Source organism: Chinchilla lanigera, unplaced genomic scaffold, assembly GCF_000276665.1.
Source record: "Chinchilla lanigera isolate Chin_1 unplaced genomic scaffold, ChiLan1.0 scaffold00053, whole genome shotgun sequence".
Classification (NCBI taxonomy): domain Eukaryota; kingdom Metazoa; phylum Chordata; class Mammalia; order Rodentia; family Chinchillidae; genus Chinchilla; species Chinchilla lanigera.
This window is the reverse complement of record NW_004955454.1, coordinates 3,084,046-3,098,351: the sequence shown is the minus strand read 5'-3', so window position 1 is coordinate 3,098,351 and position 14,306 is coordinate 3,084,046. Positions and strand designations below refer to the sequence as shown.

Genomic DNA, 14,306 nt, shown 5'->3' with positions numbered 1-14,306 from the left:
AAAAAAAAAAAAAAAAAAGAGACAAGAGGGAAGGCCCCAGCCAAAAGGAGGAAAACCCAGCCCAGGCATCAGGAGGGAAGAACCCGCTAAAATATCTCCATCCCAGCCCTGGGGAAAACTGGGGACTTGGGCCAGGGGCTGGCGGATAGTGCCTCAGGGCCCTCAACTTTTGTCACAATGACAAAGATGGAACCAACATCTGTACAGATCCCACCAGTCAGCCACCACCCCTCAGAAAGTGACCTCCGTCCTCCCCGTGCTGGAGCTCCCGAGCTGGGCCAGTGGTGGCTCTGAGTCCCTGAAGTAAACTAGGGGGCCTTAGCAGAACCTGGCTGCTACAGGTAAGACACACCTCCCTGGGAAATCCCAATCCGGCCAGAGAAAGTAAGGTGGGGGAGCGTCCAGGAGGGCTCACTGCTGGGCTACAGAAAGTTTGAGAAAACCACCTCCTGCACCTGCACCTCCAAGTACGACCAGGAGGACGGGAAAGCACCTAGCTGTGGGGAAGGCTAGCCCTGCTCTGGCCCCCACAGCCTGGGTAACTCCTCCACACAGCCCTCTCCTCTTTAATCCCGTGGAAATTAACTCCATCATGCCCTGAGCCTCTGAGGCTCAGCCAGCGGCCCAAATCAGCTCAATCTACGAGGTGCAGCCTCAGCGCCCACCTACAAGCGCAGGCACTTCAATCCCCGAGAAGCTCCAGTTTATCCTCTCGCCTAACTACAAACTCCCCCCACACCTGGGCAAATCCTTTCTCTTCTGCGGCCTGAATGTCCTCACCTAAAAATAAGTCCGTTCGAGCAATGCCCACCTGACCAACAGGTTGCAAGAACACAACGTCTTCACGCTTAGATCCGGGAGCCTCCAAGAGCGGCCTCTTCTGGAAGCGTCTCCCAACCTCTGCATTCTCAGCCCTCCCGGCCTGCTCCTCCGGCGCCCTCGCTCGCGCCTTCGCCGGCCCAGTAGCCCGCCGGGCCCGGCCTGCTCCCCACCGCCCGCCTGCAGGACGAGCCTCACCTCAACCTCGCAGGCGGGGCGCTCGATCGGACCCCCACGCTGGTCAGTCGGCCCCTTGCTTCAGTAGGCACCGCGGGGGCGGGCCCCGCGCGGAGCCTCGCCATGGCAACGCGACACTTCCGGGCCGCAGCGGAAGCCGCGGTGACCTGTGGGAGCCCGAAGCGGGGGGCGGGAGGCGGGAGGCGGGAGGCGGGAGGGACTTTGGGGAGCGCTCGCCATGGGTGGAACCTATCCCGGGAAAGTCTAGGAGGCTTCGGGAGCGTGTCGTTTGCTCCTCTCTGCTGCGCAGACTTCCTCTGGGCCCGGGAGGGGCGGGAAGGGCAGGTGGTCAAATGTTCTTAGAAGGGTAGTCTCCTGTCTATATGCTGGGCTGTGAAGGATGGGTAGGAGGAATCCACTGTTCAAAGCAAAGACACCATGGGTGGGTGGAGGCAGTGGCGTGTGCTGAGGCAGAAGGGCTAGAGCTGCACCGGAGAAATGGGCAGCTGCTGGGGTAGGGGCAGGAAAACGGGAGGTGGGTGCGGACAGTGGCTACTGGAGAGGAGGAGCTGGGCAGGACAGTGCAGGGGGCGACTTCGAGGAGTGATGCCCTCAAGAGTGAGGCTAAAAGGCTTTAGGACACAAGGACCCTTCAGAGAAAGTCCAGAAAGGGAAGGGAGGAGAAAGCCCTGTAAGTGGGGAAAAAAAAAAAAAAAAAAGACAGGAGCCCAGAGAGAGCCAGAGGGGGTCTCTGAGAGTCGCAGATCATCAAGGAAAGGGGCCCAACCCAACCAAGGATGGGTGGGCAGGTGCAGTGATACCCCACAGTTATCCTCCATTTTTGCCCCAAGCCCTGTCCTCCAATGTACTAGGGGTGCTTCTCTTCCCTGAGTCCAGGTGCTAAACACACACCGTATGCAGCAGGTTAGGAAAGGGCTCCTTGCGGTCTGAGAGCGCCGTGCCGTGCTACCAGCACCAACCACCACTGATGGTGCTCTGGCCCAGATACCCTCTTGAGCAAACTTGCCCAGTGTGAAGAGAACCGTGGTTTGGGGGCAGATACAGAGCACATATCCTGACTGATCCCACAGGCAGAGCCACAGATAAGAGGGCCAGGAAGAGAAGATGAAAATCCCACCTGGGTTCCTGTACCGTGCTCGTGGGAAAATCACTTGAAGCCATTGTATCTCCCTTTTGCTCCTGGGGTGGAGGCTTCATGGCCTCTCTGTCCAGGAAGCCTTCTTTTTTTTTTTTTTTTTTTTTTTTTTTTTTTTTTTTTCTCCAGTACCGGGAACCGAACTCACGACCTTGCGCTTGCCAGGCAGGCGCTTTGCTGCTGAGCTAAATCCCCAGCCCCCAAGGAAGCCTTCTAATCACATTCAGCCCCCAGGATTCAGGATGCTCCTGAATGCTCAGCAGCTTGACAAGGGCAAGTTACTCCCCAGCCTTTAGGTGGGAGCTGGAGCCCTGGCCCAGGCAAAGCAATCCTGGGCCACAGGCCCCTTGAAGATTTTCCTCCTACCTCACAGGAGATGCCATCACCCAAAGGCAACCCGGAATGGGATGGTGGCTTCAAGAGGTCACCAGAAGTCCCCACTGGAATCCTCTCTGCCCCTCCCTTTCAGATTAACTGAAACCTGCTAATTGTGGCAGCCCTTGCATGCTCCCCTCCCCCACAGCCTCTTCCTCTCTTTCCCCTCCCCCTTCCATAAGAATGATAAAGGGTCTGGCCCGCCGGCTCTGACCCGGCCTCCGGCTCCGGCCCAAACTTGCCACACTCTCTGGCAGCCCTGAACCTCCTCTAAGCCAGGCTTTGGACCACGCTGCCAGCCCCCACACCCACATGGGGCCCTGCAGCAACACCCACCTGGGGCTCCTGGAGGCAGAGTCACCCTCAAAGCCCCCCAAGAGGAGGAAGAAAAGATACCTGCGACATGACAAACCCCCGTACACCTACTTGGCCATGATCGCCTTGGTGATTCAGGCTGCACCTTCCCGCAGGCTGAAGCTGGCCCAGGTGAGAAGATCCCCACATTCCCCCACATTCCTGGTTGCCCCTTTCCCAGACCCTTTACCCACCCGCCCCAGGCTTTGGTTGAACCTCAGCTGCCTCCTACCACACCCAGCTCTACCAGTGTGGGAGTTGAGGGGTTCAGTCCCTGGAACCCTAAAAATTACCCTCAGGCACAGAAGTGTTCCTCCGTGTGTGGGGGGGTGCCTCGCTGTGGGGGAGGGGTGAGTGTTGCCACCCACCTGGCTCATGGCGCTGGCCGCTGCCTGCTTTCAGATCATCCGGCAGGTCCAGGCCGTTTTCCCCTTCTTCAGGGATGACTATGAGGGCTGGAAGGACTCCATTCGCCACAACCTTTCCTCCAACCGATGCTTCCACAAGGTTTGGCAAGGGAGGGTCGGAGCCCGGGGGCTGGGTGGTTGTGGAAGCCCTGAGCATCTGGGGTTGGACGGTCCCACCCAAGCCCAACACCCCCCAGGTGCCCAAGGACCCTTCGAAGCCCCAAGCCAAAGGCAACTTCTGGGCAGTTGATGTGAGCCTGATCCCAGCGGAGGCACTGCGCCTGCAGAACACCGCCCTGTGCCGGCGCTGGCAGAACCGGGGCACGTGCAGAGCCTTCGCCAAGGACCTAAGCCCCTATGTGCTGCACGGCCGGCCCTACAGGACACCCAGTCCTCAGCCACAGCCCAGCGAGGGCTTCAGCATCAAGTCCCTGCTAGGGCAACCTCAGGAGGAGGCACCCTGGCCCCAGCAGCCTAACCCAGCTAGACAGTGCAGCCCAGCTCAGGCAGGCCTGGGGTGCAGTGGGGAGGAGGTGGTGCCCACTCCACCACTTCCCTCCTCTGAGAGGCCTCTATGGCCCCTCTGCCCTCTCCAGGGGCCCACAACAGTGGAGGGGGACACTTCCCAAGGAACAGTCATTGGGCCCTCGACACTGTCCCCACAACCCACAACCTGGCCCCTCCATGTACTACAGGGTAGTCTAGACCCTGGGGGGCTGCCCAGTGGGGAATGCAGAACCTCTTTGTGGGGACAGCTGCCCACCTCCTACTTGCCCATTTATACCCCCAATGTGGTAATGCCCTTGGCCCCACTGCCACCCACTTCCTGTCCCCAATGCCCACCTTCAACCAGTCCAGCCTATTGGGGGGTTGCCCCTGAGTCTGGAGCTTCCCCGGGGCTGCTGTGGGATCTCGACTCCCTCTTTCAGGGGGTGCCACCCAACAAAAGTATCTATGATGTGTGGGTGAGCCACCCTCGGGACCTGGCTGCCCCTGTCCCAGGCTGGCTGCTCTCCTGGTACAGCCTGTGAAGTTCCCAGGACAGGGGCTGCCCCCACCCCAACACCCCCAGCTTGATAGGGAGCCTTGTTTCGGCTAGGAGGAGGATGTTCACAGAATTCACAACAGCCTTGAAATACCAGCCTTGTTGAGAGTCCACAATGTTTATTGGTCTACCCCAGAAAGGGTTGCAGCCCAACTATTCAGGACCCGGGCCCAGGTCAGTCATGCCCCTGCTTCCCCCACACCCAGGGGCAAAGCTGGAGGAACAGGGCTCAGCCTGGAGTAGCCCTTCTTGGTCTCACCTTCAGGCCACCACCATCCATTTATCCATCCATCACCATCTGTCCCCTCCCCTTGCTGGCTCCAGGCTGGGGGAGGGAGAGCCTAATGGTAGGTCCAGCCTGAAGTCCTGCCTCCCTCAACTGTCTGGGAAGGAGGTAGCACCTTTTGGGAAAAGGGTAAGGGAATAAAAACTAGACCCTACATAGTCTTGGGGTGAAGATGATGGGGGAGATAATAGTAAAGAAATGTACAGCATTTTAATGCCAAGTCTGGTTTTTTGGGGACAGAGGTGGTGACTTGGGAAGCCACTTGGCTGGGGTCTGGCTCCTGTAGCTCTGGGATCTCCCGCTGTGTGCTGTGATAAGAGCAAATGGTGATAAGGAGGGAGCTGAGGGCCTCTGGCCCAATGGGGTGGGGCACAACCATTTCTCCAGGCATAACACTTCTCTGGCCAGGGGTGGAAGAGAGGAGATTGGGGGGCAATTGTCCTCCAGAGGTCAAGCAGGTTGTCCTGGGAGATGCGGTACAGGGGCTCTTAAGCTGCCTCTGCCAGCAGAGGGGCACCCAGGCCCCTTCCACCGGCCTAGAACTAAGGGGGCAGGTCCCCTGGGGGCGCAAGAACCAAACCAGAGTCCCCATGGGGGCTGGGACTTTGGCTGCCTGGAGAGGGTGTAGGGGTGCAGGCGGTCTCAGTGAGTGGGGTATCAGTGCTGAGGGAGGAGGGTGTCCCGGATCGCGGGGTCTTCTGGCGCCGGGCAGGGCCCAGCTCCACTTGACCCACTCGTTCGGCGAACTTAAGTGAGCAGACGGTCTCCCCAAGGTCCTCCAACCGAGTGGAGATCTGCAGAAAGCAGCACTGGTGGGCAGGCTCTGCGCACACGCTTCGGTCCCCCATGCCCACACCTCCATTGGCCCCCACCTGGAGCAGGAGCACCGCAGTGGCCCCCGGGCCGAGCGCAGGCTGCAGCAGGCGCGTGAGCTGCGAGTCGCGGAAGGGCACGTGTGGCCGGCGGGAGCGCAGTGCAGCCATCACGCCTCCCAGTGCCAGTAGTGAGCGGTTGATGGTCTGCGCTTCCCGCAGACGCTGTGCGCTGTTCGGGTCACCCCGCGGCACACTGGCCACCCCTGCCTTCCATGCACGCTCAGATCCCGCCAGGTCCACCAGGTGCAGTGTGCCTGCGGGGCTAGGGCCTCGTGGGGGGTACGCCGCCCGCAGCGTCAGAGTAACCAGAGCGTGAGAGCGCGAGCTCCGTGTATTCATGGCAGTAGCTGCGGTGGCCCTGTTGCTCCTCCCCACACTCAGCATCTGGAGGGTGGAGCCACTGGGTTGCCTGGGATAGCTCCAGGCCGGGGGTAGGGGGAGAGAAGGATTAGAAGGCAGCCCTACCTGGTGCAGGGTCTCCAGGTTTGGTACGTCCCAGTGGGTGAGGCCAGCCACCTGGATGCCCCCTTGGCTGGCTGGGCCCTGCCTCACTGCCAAGCGCTCTGGGGGTCCTGGGGCCAAAAGGTCCCTGGGGAGAAAAGGAAACACCCTGGTTCCTGGGCTCTAGGGCTAATTGAAGAGATGCTGGGCCAGGGGCAAGGAAAAAGGGAGAGGCCTGACCTGACTGCCTCGTTGTAGATCTCCACCATGCTGAGGGTCACTCGGTGCTGCCCTCCAGCCCCCATCTCCCGGAACAGGGACTGCAGTGCCCTGGGAGCTATGCCAGGGTCCTCAGGTGGGCCCTGAGGACAGTGTGGGGTACCACTTTGGGTTCACATCCACGCCTGGAGCCTTTCCCCCCAAGTGTGGCCCCCACCCCACCTCCATGCTGTAGGTCTTCCCAGTCCCGGTCTGACCGTAGGTGAAGATGCAGACACTGTAGCCTCGGAGGCAGGACAGCACAGCTGGTTCTAGCTCCCTAAAGACCTGGAGGCAGGGGGATGGGGAGAAGTGCTCTGAGCCCAGCCCTCCGGTCCCTAGTCAGGATCTAGAAGGGTGAGAAGTTCAGCGAACAAAGTTAAGAGCAGAGTAATTCCCCTGCAAGGTGGCTCCAGAAATCACAAGGTCTCCCAGCAACACCCTCTGCCTTCTTGGAAATGAAAAGGAAACAGACTGCAGAGAATGTGAAGTCCTGAGGTGTACTTAGGAGTCCCGGGCAGCAGGGTTCAGGCCAGGTGCTGGGCTTGACCATCTGATCCAAAGGTAGGTGTGACTGAAGCAAGTTACTCGTCCTTCCTGTGGTTCTCTTTTGTGTCATTTCTCTCTGCTTTTTTTTTTTTTTTTTTTTTTTTTTTTTTTTTTTTTTTTTTTTGGTCTTTTTGAGACAGGGTCTCACTATGTAGTTCAGGCTGCCCTTGAGCTCACTTTGTAGCCCAGGCTGGTCTCAAATTCACAACAATCCTCCTGCCTCAGCCTTCCGAGTGCTGGGATTACAGGCATGCGCCACCGCGCCCAGCTCTCTGACACTTCTTGAGAGAGGACCACAGCAGCACTTGGCATATAGAGGATGAGCCTAGGGCGGGCTCCAGGGGTGTAAGGGATAGTGATCATTGAGGACTGCTCTAGCCCCATACTGAGAGGTGCAGCAAAGTGGCTGAGCTGTGGATGGGACAGAAATATTCCTCTCATTGGCAACTGGACACAGCAACCTTTTGAAAAACAACATGGCCAGCTTTCCTGCCAGAAAGTTGCTGGTAACTATGTACCTGTCACCTCTGCTTGAAGTCGTGGCTGATGGTCAAGGTGGGACTGAGTCCTTGACTAGATGGATGTGGAGGTGCAGAAATGGGGAACACAAAGGATTGGTAACAGAAATCTTTGACCAGACACACTGGGTTGAAGAACCCTGTCCAGAAGGGCTACGTATCACCCCACCCAGCTAAATAATCAGTGCTTCCTCCCAGAGCCTCTGGCAGCTCCCTTCCCTTCTCTCCTGGAGCTCAGTCACCCTTCCTCCTATAGACAGGGTAGGAGGAAATAAGCCTCTTCCAGATTTCAGGGGATTCTGAGCAAAAGGTGGCTCTTACCTCTTCCTGGCTGGCATCTGGAGGGAAGACCCAGTCTAGGCAGAAGCGACGTTGGCGCCCTCGATAACAGGTGGTGACAGTGCCCCCTGGTCCGGGCTCCACACTCACTAGGCTGGAGGGTGTCCCTGGTCTCAACCGACACAGCACACGGATATTTCCTGCCATGGGGATTCAGCACAGAAATTGCCTCCTTGGTCCTGAAGCACAGAAAGGCTCCACTTCCTCCAGTCTGACCTTCTCATTGCACCACCTCCCAAGTTCACCATACCCTTGAGTTCCAGCAGCCTTCCTTGGCATCCAGTTGGGGACCCCTGATGCTCATCAGGGAGCTGAGTCCCAGAGCCTCCAGCCGATAGTGCCCCCAGGGCCCAGGATACCTGAGAGAACAAGGATGTGAGAAAGGCAAAGACAGGTCCAAACAGCTCCAGGTGGAATAGGGTATTGAGAGCAAAATGGAGCCATAGTGTGGCCACCAGTTATGGGAGTCTACACCTTTCAGTGACCTTAGGCCTGTGGGGACATCATTCAGTGGACTTGGGATAGAACATAAGAATAGGTAAGAATACCCTATCATCTGTCTCTCTGGGCTTCTAAGGAATTATCAGCTTAAACGGACAGAAGTGAGGTCGGACAGCCATGCAGAAGTTGTTCGGGTCCCAGAGCCTACAACTGACTCACTAGTATAGGTAGCTCCCCAGAGCTGGGAAAGGAGAAATACTCCCAGAACAGTGAATAGGCTTCCCACAGAGAAGGTCCTAGAAGGCAAGGGGTGCTGACCTGGCCCCTGGCCTCACTCAGCGAACCCTGACAGCTCTGAGTAAAGGTGCTGACCAATCCTCGGAGGTCCCCACAACCTTGGCGCAGGCTGGCCATCCGTGCCCGTAGTCCTGGAAGGGGAAGGCCATTGCGAGGGAAAGCCCACACTCCAGGCCCTTTCATGAGCCCTCTGCCCCAGTCCTTACCTGCTAGTTGCCCATGCACCTGCTGCAGTTCCCGTCTGCAGTTCTGCTCCGTCTCCTGCTGGAGCTGCTGGAGGGCCCCTCGAAGGCCCTGCAGCTGCACCTCCTGCACCCCCAGCTGCCCCACCCCCCAACCCCACCCCTGTCACTGAGGAAACAGGCACTTACCAGGCCTTGTCCCAGATACCTCCTCCCAGCATCCCCGCTTTTCTCACCCCAGCCCCCAACCCCACCTGAACTCGGAGGGCTTCTGTGGTATCCTGGGCCTCCTGAAGCCGGCCCTGGAGCTCCAACAATGCTTCTGCTTCCTCCTGCAGGAAGGTGGGAGTCAGATAGGTTATGGAGCTAGGTGGGAATTGAGGGAGGGGCATTCTGTGGTCACATTACACAGATGAGGAAGCCAAGGTAGCAGGCACCACTGAACCTGTGCTTCCAAACTCCATGCAAGATTCCTTTCCGTCTCTCTGCTCTCCTGAGGTCAGGCACTCAGCCATGAAGGGGATTCTCCCATGGGCAACTTCCCGGATGAGTCTGCCTTAAACCATCCCAGGGCCTGCCCATAGTCAGAGATGGCCCCCTGCTTCTCCCAGGGCCTGCCCATAGTCAGAGATGGCCCCCTGCTTCTCCCAGGGCCTGCCCATAGTCAGAGATGGCCCCCTGCTTCTCCAAGCATGAAGTCCTATGAGGCTTGGGCCCTATGGATGTTGAGTATTCAAGAGTCTGTGCTACAAGGAAGGCATAGCCAAGGAGCAGGGTACCTGTGGGGCTCTGGTGAAGGGGCTGGGACCCCAGTGCAGCAGAAGATCTCGAGTGAGACTTAGACTCTGTTTCAGGGCCTCATTCTCCAGTGTGAGATGCTGAACCCTTTTCTCTGAGTCTGTCGCTCCCTAGCAAAGAGAAGTACCCTCAGGACCCAGCTGAAAGTGGTCCTCCTGCCAGTTCCCTGTGGGCAGGCTCCCTGGCATCCAACTCCTTTTACCCCCAACCCCAAGTCTCACCACTTCTAGGCGCAGTCTACCCAATTCTTCCTCTTGCTGCTCAAGCTGCTGCTTCAGCTCTTCCAGCTGCAGAGGAGTCAGGGAACAGGATGGAATTCTTTTTTCAGCACTCATACCCCCTACTATCTGCTGTTCCTGGATCCCTCACCTGTCCAAGAATGAGCTGCTCCAGTCGCTGCCAAGCTCTCTGTTCCTCCTCCAATTGGGAAGCCTGCTGACCCTGGGCCTCTTCTCCTAGTACTTCTCCTGGCCCAGGGGAAGGGCTTTCTTCTTTCAAGGGGGATCCTGGAGAGAGTGGGCCCAATTAGGACTGAAGAGGTGTCTGGCCTGAATTCTCCTCATGAGCAGAGCTGGGCTTAGGACCCAGGGTTCCAGGCCACCCAGGTTCTGATGGGCTTTAGTCTTTCCATAGAGGGTACCCCTTACAAACCATCTGGAATGGGAGGCTGCAGGTTGGAGGCTGGCTGAGTCCCTTGCAGCAGGACCTGTCTGCCCTGAGGACTCCGAATCCATGCCAGAAGAGCCAAGAGCTGACTTGTCACTGTCAGCAATGGGGGGACATCCGTAGGCTGTGTAGGAGATAACAATTAGAGCAGAAGAGACTGGGGAGCAGAACCGGGCACCACAAGGGTTAGGGAGAGAGAAGTGGTTGCTGAGTCCCTCCCCGGGCTCACCTTGCTCAGGTGAGGAGGGTTCCCAGAGCTCTCTTCTGCTCCTAGCTGGACTGAGAGGAATTCAGCCAGGCGTGTGAGAGCCTCTTCTAAGGACACCTCAGCTGAGGGCCCCTCAGCTCCCTCTTGTCGCCCATCTTCGGACACCGACCTGCCTGTGAGGTCAGGTAATGGGAGGGAGAGGCATTCCCTGTCACACGTTATAGGCTGAGCCTCCTCTCCCTCCCGATAAGATTGCAACACCCCTCCCTCTTCCCCAACTGCCAGGCTCCCACAAGGCCCCTGCAGTGCCCAGGTCGCACCTACCGGCCAGACCGGTCAGCTCAGTCCACAGTTCTGGTGTGAGCTGGTCAGGGCGACGGCGACCCCTGGGCTTGCAGTGGGCTCTCTAGAAAGGAGGAAGAGGGTGGCCCTGAGGAGGTGGCATGCAGCCTGTGGGGCTCCTTTCCGGGAACTGGGCTAGAAAGATGGGGGCCAAGGTCTACGCTTCCAATACCCAGACCGAAACGTGAGTCGTCCATAGCTCCCTGAGGACACCGGCTTGCCGCCACCCGATTTCGGGGTGGGGGCGGGGGTCGACCTACGATGCAGGCCCCACCCTGCTCACCTGAGCGGGGTCCCCGGGGTCGGCGGTCGCCGCTGCACCGCCATCCCTGCGAAAGAGGCTGTAGAATATGTAGATGAGCAGCGAGTAGAAGGCGTACATGGGCGCGCGGGGCGGCAGAGGGCCCCGCTTCGTGCCGCCCCGCGTCCCCGCGCCCCGACTCCACACCCGCCCGCCGCAGTGCCGGCGCGCATGCTCGCGGCGGCCGCCCCCACGGCCCCGCTCCAGCGAGCGGAGGGTGTGAGCCAAATGGCGAGCACAGGACTAGGGTCCCCGGAACAGGCATCCCCTTCAGCCGCCCCCGGGCTCGCCCTTCTCGTGACCCCTTGTCCCAACTTCGTGGACTCCGGAGCTGAAAGCGCCCACGGCTGCCGCACCTCCACCTCCACCAGAATCCTTCTCGTCCTTCGCGGAGAGCCCCCACCACTCCATGTTAGGGTACCACCGGGGCACAGGTGCGCAAGGACTCCGCCCCTAAAAGCCCGGCCTCTGGAGATGCCCCGCCCCTCCCTTGTAGCCACGCCCACAACCTGGATAACCGCCCCTTCCTCCAAGCCCCGCCCCGCCTGAAAGCCCGCCCAGACCTCCCTCCGCCCCAAGTCCTTCACGGTCCCGGGCTCCACACGCTGGCCGGTAGAGAGCCCTTTCTCCTAGCCACGACTGGCTCCCATCAAACCCCACTCGCTCCTAGAGCCTCCCACTCGCCTCCCCAGGCCCCGCCCCGGCCGCTCTAGCCTCCGCTCCTCTCGCTGGTGGCCGCGCCAGGCCGCACTCGTCCGGGCTGCCGAAGACGACGACGGCTGTGAGCAATTCTGGTGTTGGGGTGGCGGCCGCTGGCAGGCCTGCGCCGTCACTCCTCCGGACCTGGCGTCGAGGACTGCGCCTCCTTATTGCTGAGACTCAGAGGGCTCCGTGAGGGTCTGTTCTGCCTCCTGCGCCTGGTGCCCCACTTAGGCTCACACCCGCCCAACCCAGACCCCAAACCGTGTTTTCCTGTTTTTGCTAGCCAAATTAGTCCTTCCTCTCTACAGGTGTGTCAGTGGCCTCAGGGCTGCAGAAAGTTTAGGACTGAACCCATCCCAATGTGCAGTCATGTGCAAAGCTGGTCTTAGGGCTCCAGGTCACGGCTTTTCTTTCTCTCCAAAGTTGAAGGTCCCCTTCGTGTCTCCTCAAACTCACTACTGCGCGAGGTGCCATGGCCCCCAAGCCGAGGGGTGAGTGGAGCACTGTCCTGTCCCACCTTGCTCTTGGCGTGGTGTCTCTGCATGCAGCTGTGAGCTCTGTGCAGGTGAGTATCCCCACTCGCACACCCTAAGGACCTAGTTCCTGCATTACCCAAATGGTGGTGGGAGGTGTGTCTGGGGCCAGGTGTCCATGAGAATGCCAAACCCTTTCCTTTCTAAAGGTGAGGCCCTGGCCTCTTTTTCCCACATGTCTTCACTTCCCTGTGTTGACAGTCAAGTCGAGGAGCTGCTGCTGGTTTCCTGCTCCAGGCCTTGGCTGCTGCCACCACACTGGTCCCAGGGCTGGGCACACATGAAGACTGTCTTGCTGGGGCCTGGGTGGCCACAGTCATTGGCCTGCCCCTTCTGGCCTTTGATTTCCACTGGGTGAACGGAGACCGATCTTCTGCCAACCTGCTTCTGGGAGGAGGCATGGTCCTGGCAGTGGCTGGTGACCATCTTGGCCCCGAAGGCTGTTCTGTGGCTGGTCAGGCAGTGCTGTTAGTGGTCGCAGTGACCATCCTCATCGTGGCTGTTTTCACAGGCAACACTTATGGGATGTGGGGGGGTGCCATGCTGGGTGCTGCAGGCCTCCTGAGCCGGTTGGAGGAGGATAGGCTGCTGCTGTTGCCCAAGGAGGACATCTGTCGCTGGGCCTTGGCTGCAGGCAGTTGGGCCTACTGCTGGGCCTTGCACACACAGCGCCTGCAGTGGGAATGACAGTGGACACAAGAAAGTAGGCTCTGCCCTGGTTATATCTCCCTTCTCACCTGCTTGCTCCTGGGTATTCCCCACCTAAAAACAGGCTTTTTATTTTTCCTGAAGTGGGCCTGTGGCAGGTTTGCTGGTCTGAAGAGCCTTTGAGCTGTCCCTTCTCTGGTCATATGCAGGGATTATCTAGACCAGAATGAAAGGGACAGGGTCACAGGCACATTTGAGATGTTTCTGGGTAGGACACAGTTGTGGGTCTAGATCGCTAATAAACCTTAGAAAATCTGCAGGAAAGTGAAATCTGCCTGTTCTTGAGAAGGACTGAGGGACCTTCAGAGAGCTTCCCTAAGATCCCTGGGTGTCAGCTGATTACCTTGAGCCAACACAGGGAATGTGCTGGAATGGGCATGGGGCCTCATTCCACCTGTCCTATTTCTGGCACCTTTGTCAGGAGGACCCCTGCGCTAAGAAGACATGGTTCTCAGCCCTTGCTTTTCTGGGACATGGTGGATTTTCAGATACCCTTGCTCAGCCTGGTAGGTGGTCCTCCAGGACAGTGACCCTCATGGGCTGATGGCTGTGTTGGTAAAGGCACAAGAGGTCAATACCACAGGGTTTCCCAGAAACACAGGTTCCTTCCTGGGTTGATTCAGTTACTACCTGCTTGCCCTCCTGTCTGTAGCAGGCAAGCCCTATTCCCTAAGACCCTCAGTTTCCTGCGTGAACTCTTCAGCGTCCAAAGCCAAGAACAGGAAAGAGGAATGGACAGAACAGTAGGTTAGGGATCTAGAACATAAGCCAGGCGCGGTGGCGCACGCCTGTAATCCCAACACTCGGGAGGCTGAGACAGGAGGATCGTTGTGAGTTCCAGACCAACCTGGGCTACAAAGTGAGCTCCAGGCCAGCCTGAACTGCATAGCGAGACCCTGTCTCAAAAAGACAAAAAAAGAAAAGAACACATCCTTCTCAACGCAGACTCTCTGCTCGCACATCCGGTCCTGCACCACACTGAGAGGGGTGGTGGGCGGGGTCTTTCGAGTTCGTGCCCTTCCACTCCGTCAAGCTAGGCCAGCGCCAGGCACAGGAAAGCATGAGTCTCGGGGGACAATGGCGTAGGCACAGGCACACCCCGATTTAGAGGTGTGAGGGTCCTCACTCCTCCTGTTGGCTCGCGGGAAGTGAATACCACCCCGGAGGCGCGCAAAAGCTTGCCCAGATGCGCACCCTCTACCAGCCTCCTGGGCCCCGCCCCCTCCTGCCACCTTTTGCTGGAGGCGGGCCCTCAGTAGCCCTCCCGTGTCCGTAGGCTCCGGCTGCCACCCCGTCTTGCCCCAGGAGGCACTCCCATTGGCCCTACGTGGAGCCACGTGATGGGGATGACGAGGGGGCGGTGGTGCGGGAGGGTGGGGGGAGCGCAGCGAAAACAAAGATGGCGGCCGCGCCGGGGTCTTTGGCCGCGGCTGCTGCGGGGTTACGCGCGGGCGGGGCCCATTGAGCTGCAAGCAGGCTGCGGGGTCGCGGCGGCGGCGGGAGACCAGCAGGGGCGCGCGGCGGCCTTA

The 14,306-nt window shown here is 59.1% G+C and overlaps 4 protein-coding genes across 9 annotated transcripts in view; 2 read left to right on the top strand and 2 right to left on the bottom strand.

The window, feature by feature from the left end:
* Ppp1r16a (protein phosphatase 1, regulatory subunit 16A) overlaps positions 1-1,134 on the bottom strand; it is a 30,679-nt gene extending 29,545 nt beyond the window's left edge. The window contains exon 1 of one of the 2 annotated variants that reach the window (XM_005395898.1): positions 1,018-1,134. The gene's annotated coding sequence lies outside the window, so the exon portion shown is untranslated. Of the gene's footprint in view, positions 1-811; positions 988-1,017 lie in introns of those variants that run through there. The other variant, XM_005395899.2, reaches the window with a different exon arrangement.
* Positions 1,135-2,291: 1,157 nt separating this feature from the next.
* Foxh1 (forkhead box H1) lies at positions 2,292-4,337 on the top strand. The gene is made up of 3 exons (XM_005395891.2): positions 2,292-3,013; positions 3,284-3,388; positions 3,486-4,337. The coding sequence occupies exons 1-3, from the start codon at positions 2,840-2,842 to the stop codon at positions 4,317-4,319; spliced, it is 1,113 nt and encodes a 370-aa protein (XP_005395948.1). The 5' UTR covers positions 2,292-2,839; the 3' UTR covers positions 4,320-4,337.
* Positions 4,338-4,435: 98 nt separating this feature from the next.
* Positions 4,436-11,184, bottom strand: Kifc2 (kinesin family member C2). 2 transcript variants are annotated; one of them, XM_005395892.2, is made up of 17 exons: positions 10,817-11,184; positions 10,516-10,597; positions 10,213-10,364; positions 9,969-10,107; positions 9,687-9,823; positions 9,539-9,604; positions 9,299-9,427; positions 8,774-8,851; positions 8,544-8,658; positions 8,359-8,468; positions 7,850-7,958; positions 7,582-7,739; positions 6,377-6,481; positions 6,176-6,297; positions 5,960-6,083; positions 5,492-5,878; positions 4,436-5,413 (listed from the first exon to the last, which is right to left on the bottom strand). In XM_005395892.2, exons 1-17 carry the CDS (start codon positions 10,913-10,915, stop codon positions 5,162-5,164), a joined length of 2,364 nt encoding a protein of 787 aa, XP_005395949.1. In that variant the 5' UTR covers positions 10,916-11,184; the 3' UTR covers positions 4,436-5,161. The 2 variants fall into 2 exon arrangements, with proteins under 2 accessions (XP_005395949.1, XP_005395950.1); XM_005395893.2 differs by lacking the exon at positions 5,492-5,878.
* Positions 11,180-14,306, top strand: part of Cyhr1 (cysteine/histidine-rich 1) — a 17,286-nt gene continuing 14,159 nt past the window's right edge. Inside the window, exons 1-3 of one of the 4 annotated variants that reach the window (XM_013520071.1) lie at positions 11,200-11,268; positions 11,527-11,731; positions 11,960-12,101. In XM_013520071.1, coding sequence (XP_013375525.1) covers positions 12,009-12,101 — 93 coding nt within the window. In that variant the 5' untranslated portion in view covers positions 11,200-11,268; positions 11,527-11,731; positions 11,960-12,008. Of the gene's footprint in view, positions 11,269-11,397; positions 11,732-11,959; positions 12,102-12,270; positions 13,048-14,306 lie in introns of those variants that run through there. The other 3 variants (XM_005395896.2, XM_013520072.1, XM_005395895.2) reach the window with 3 other exon arrangements.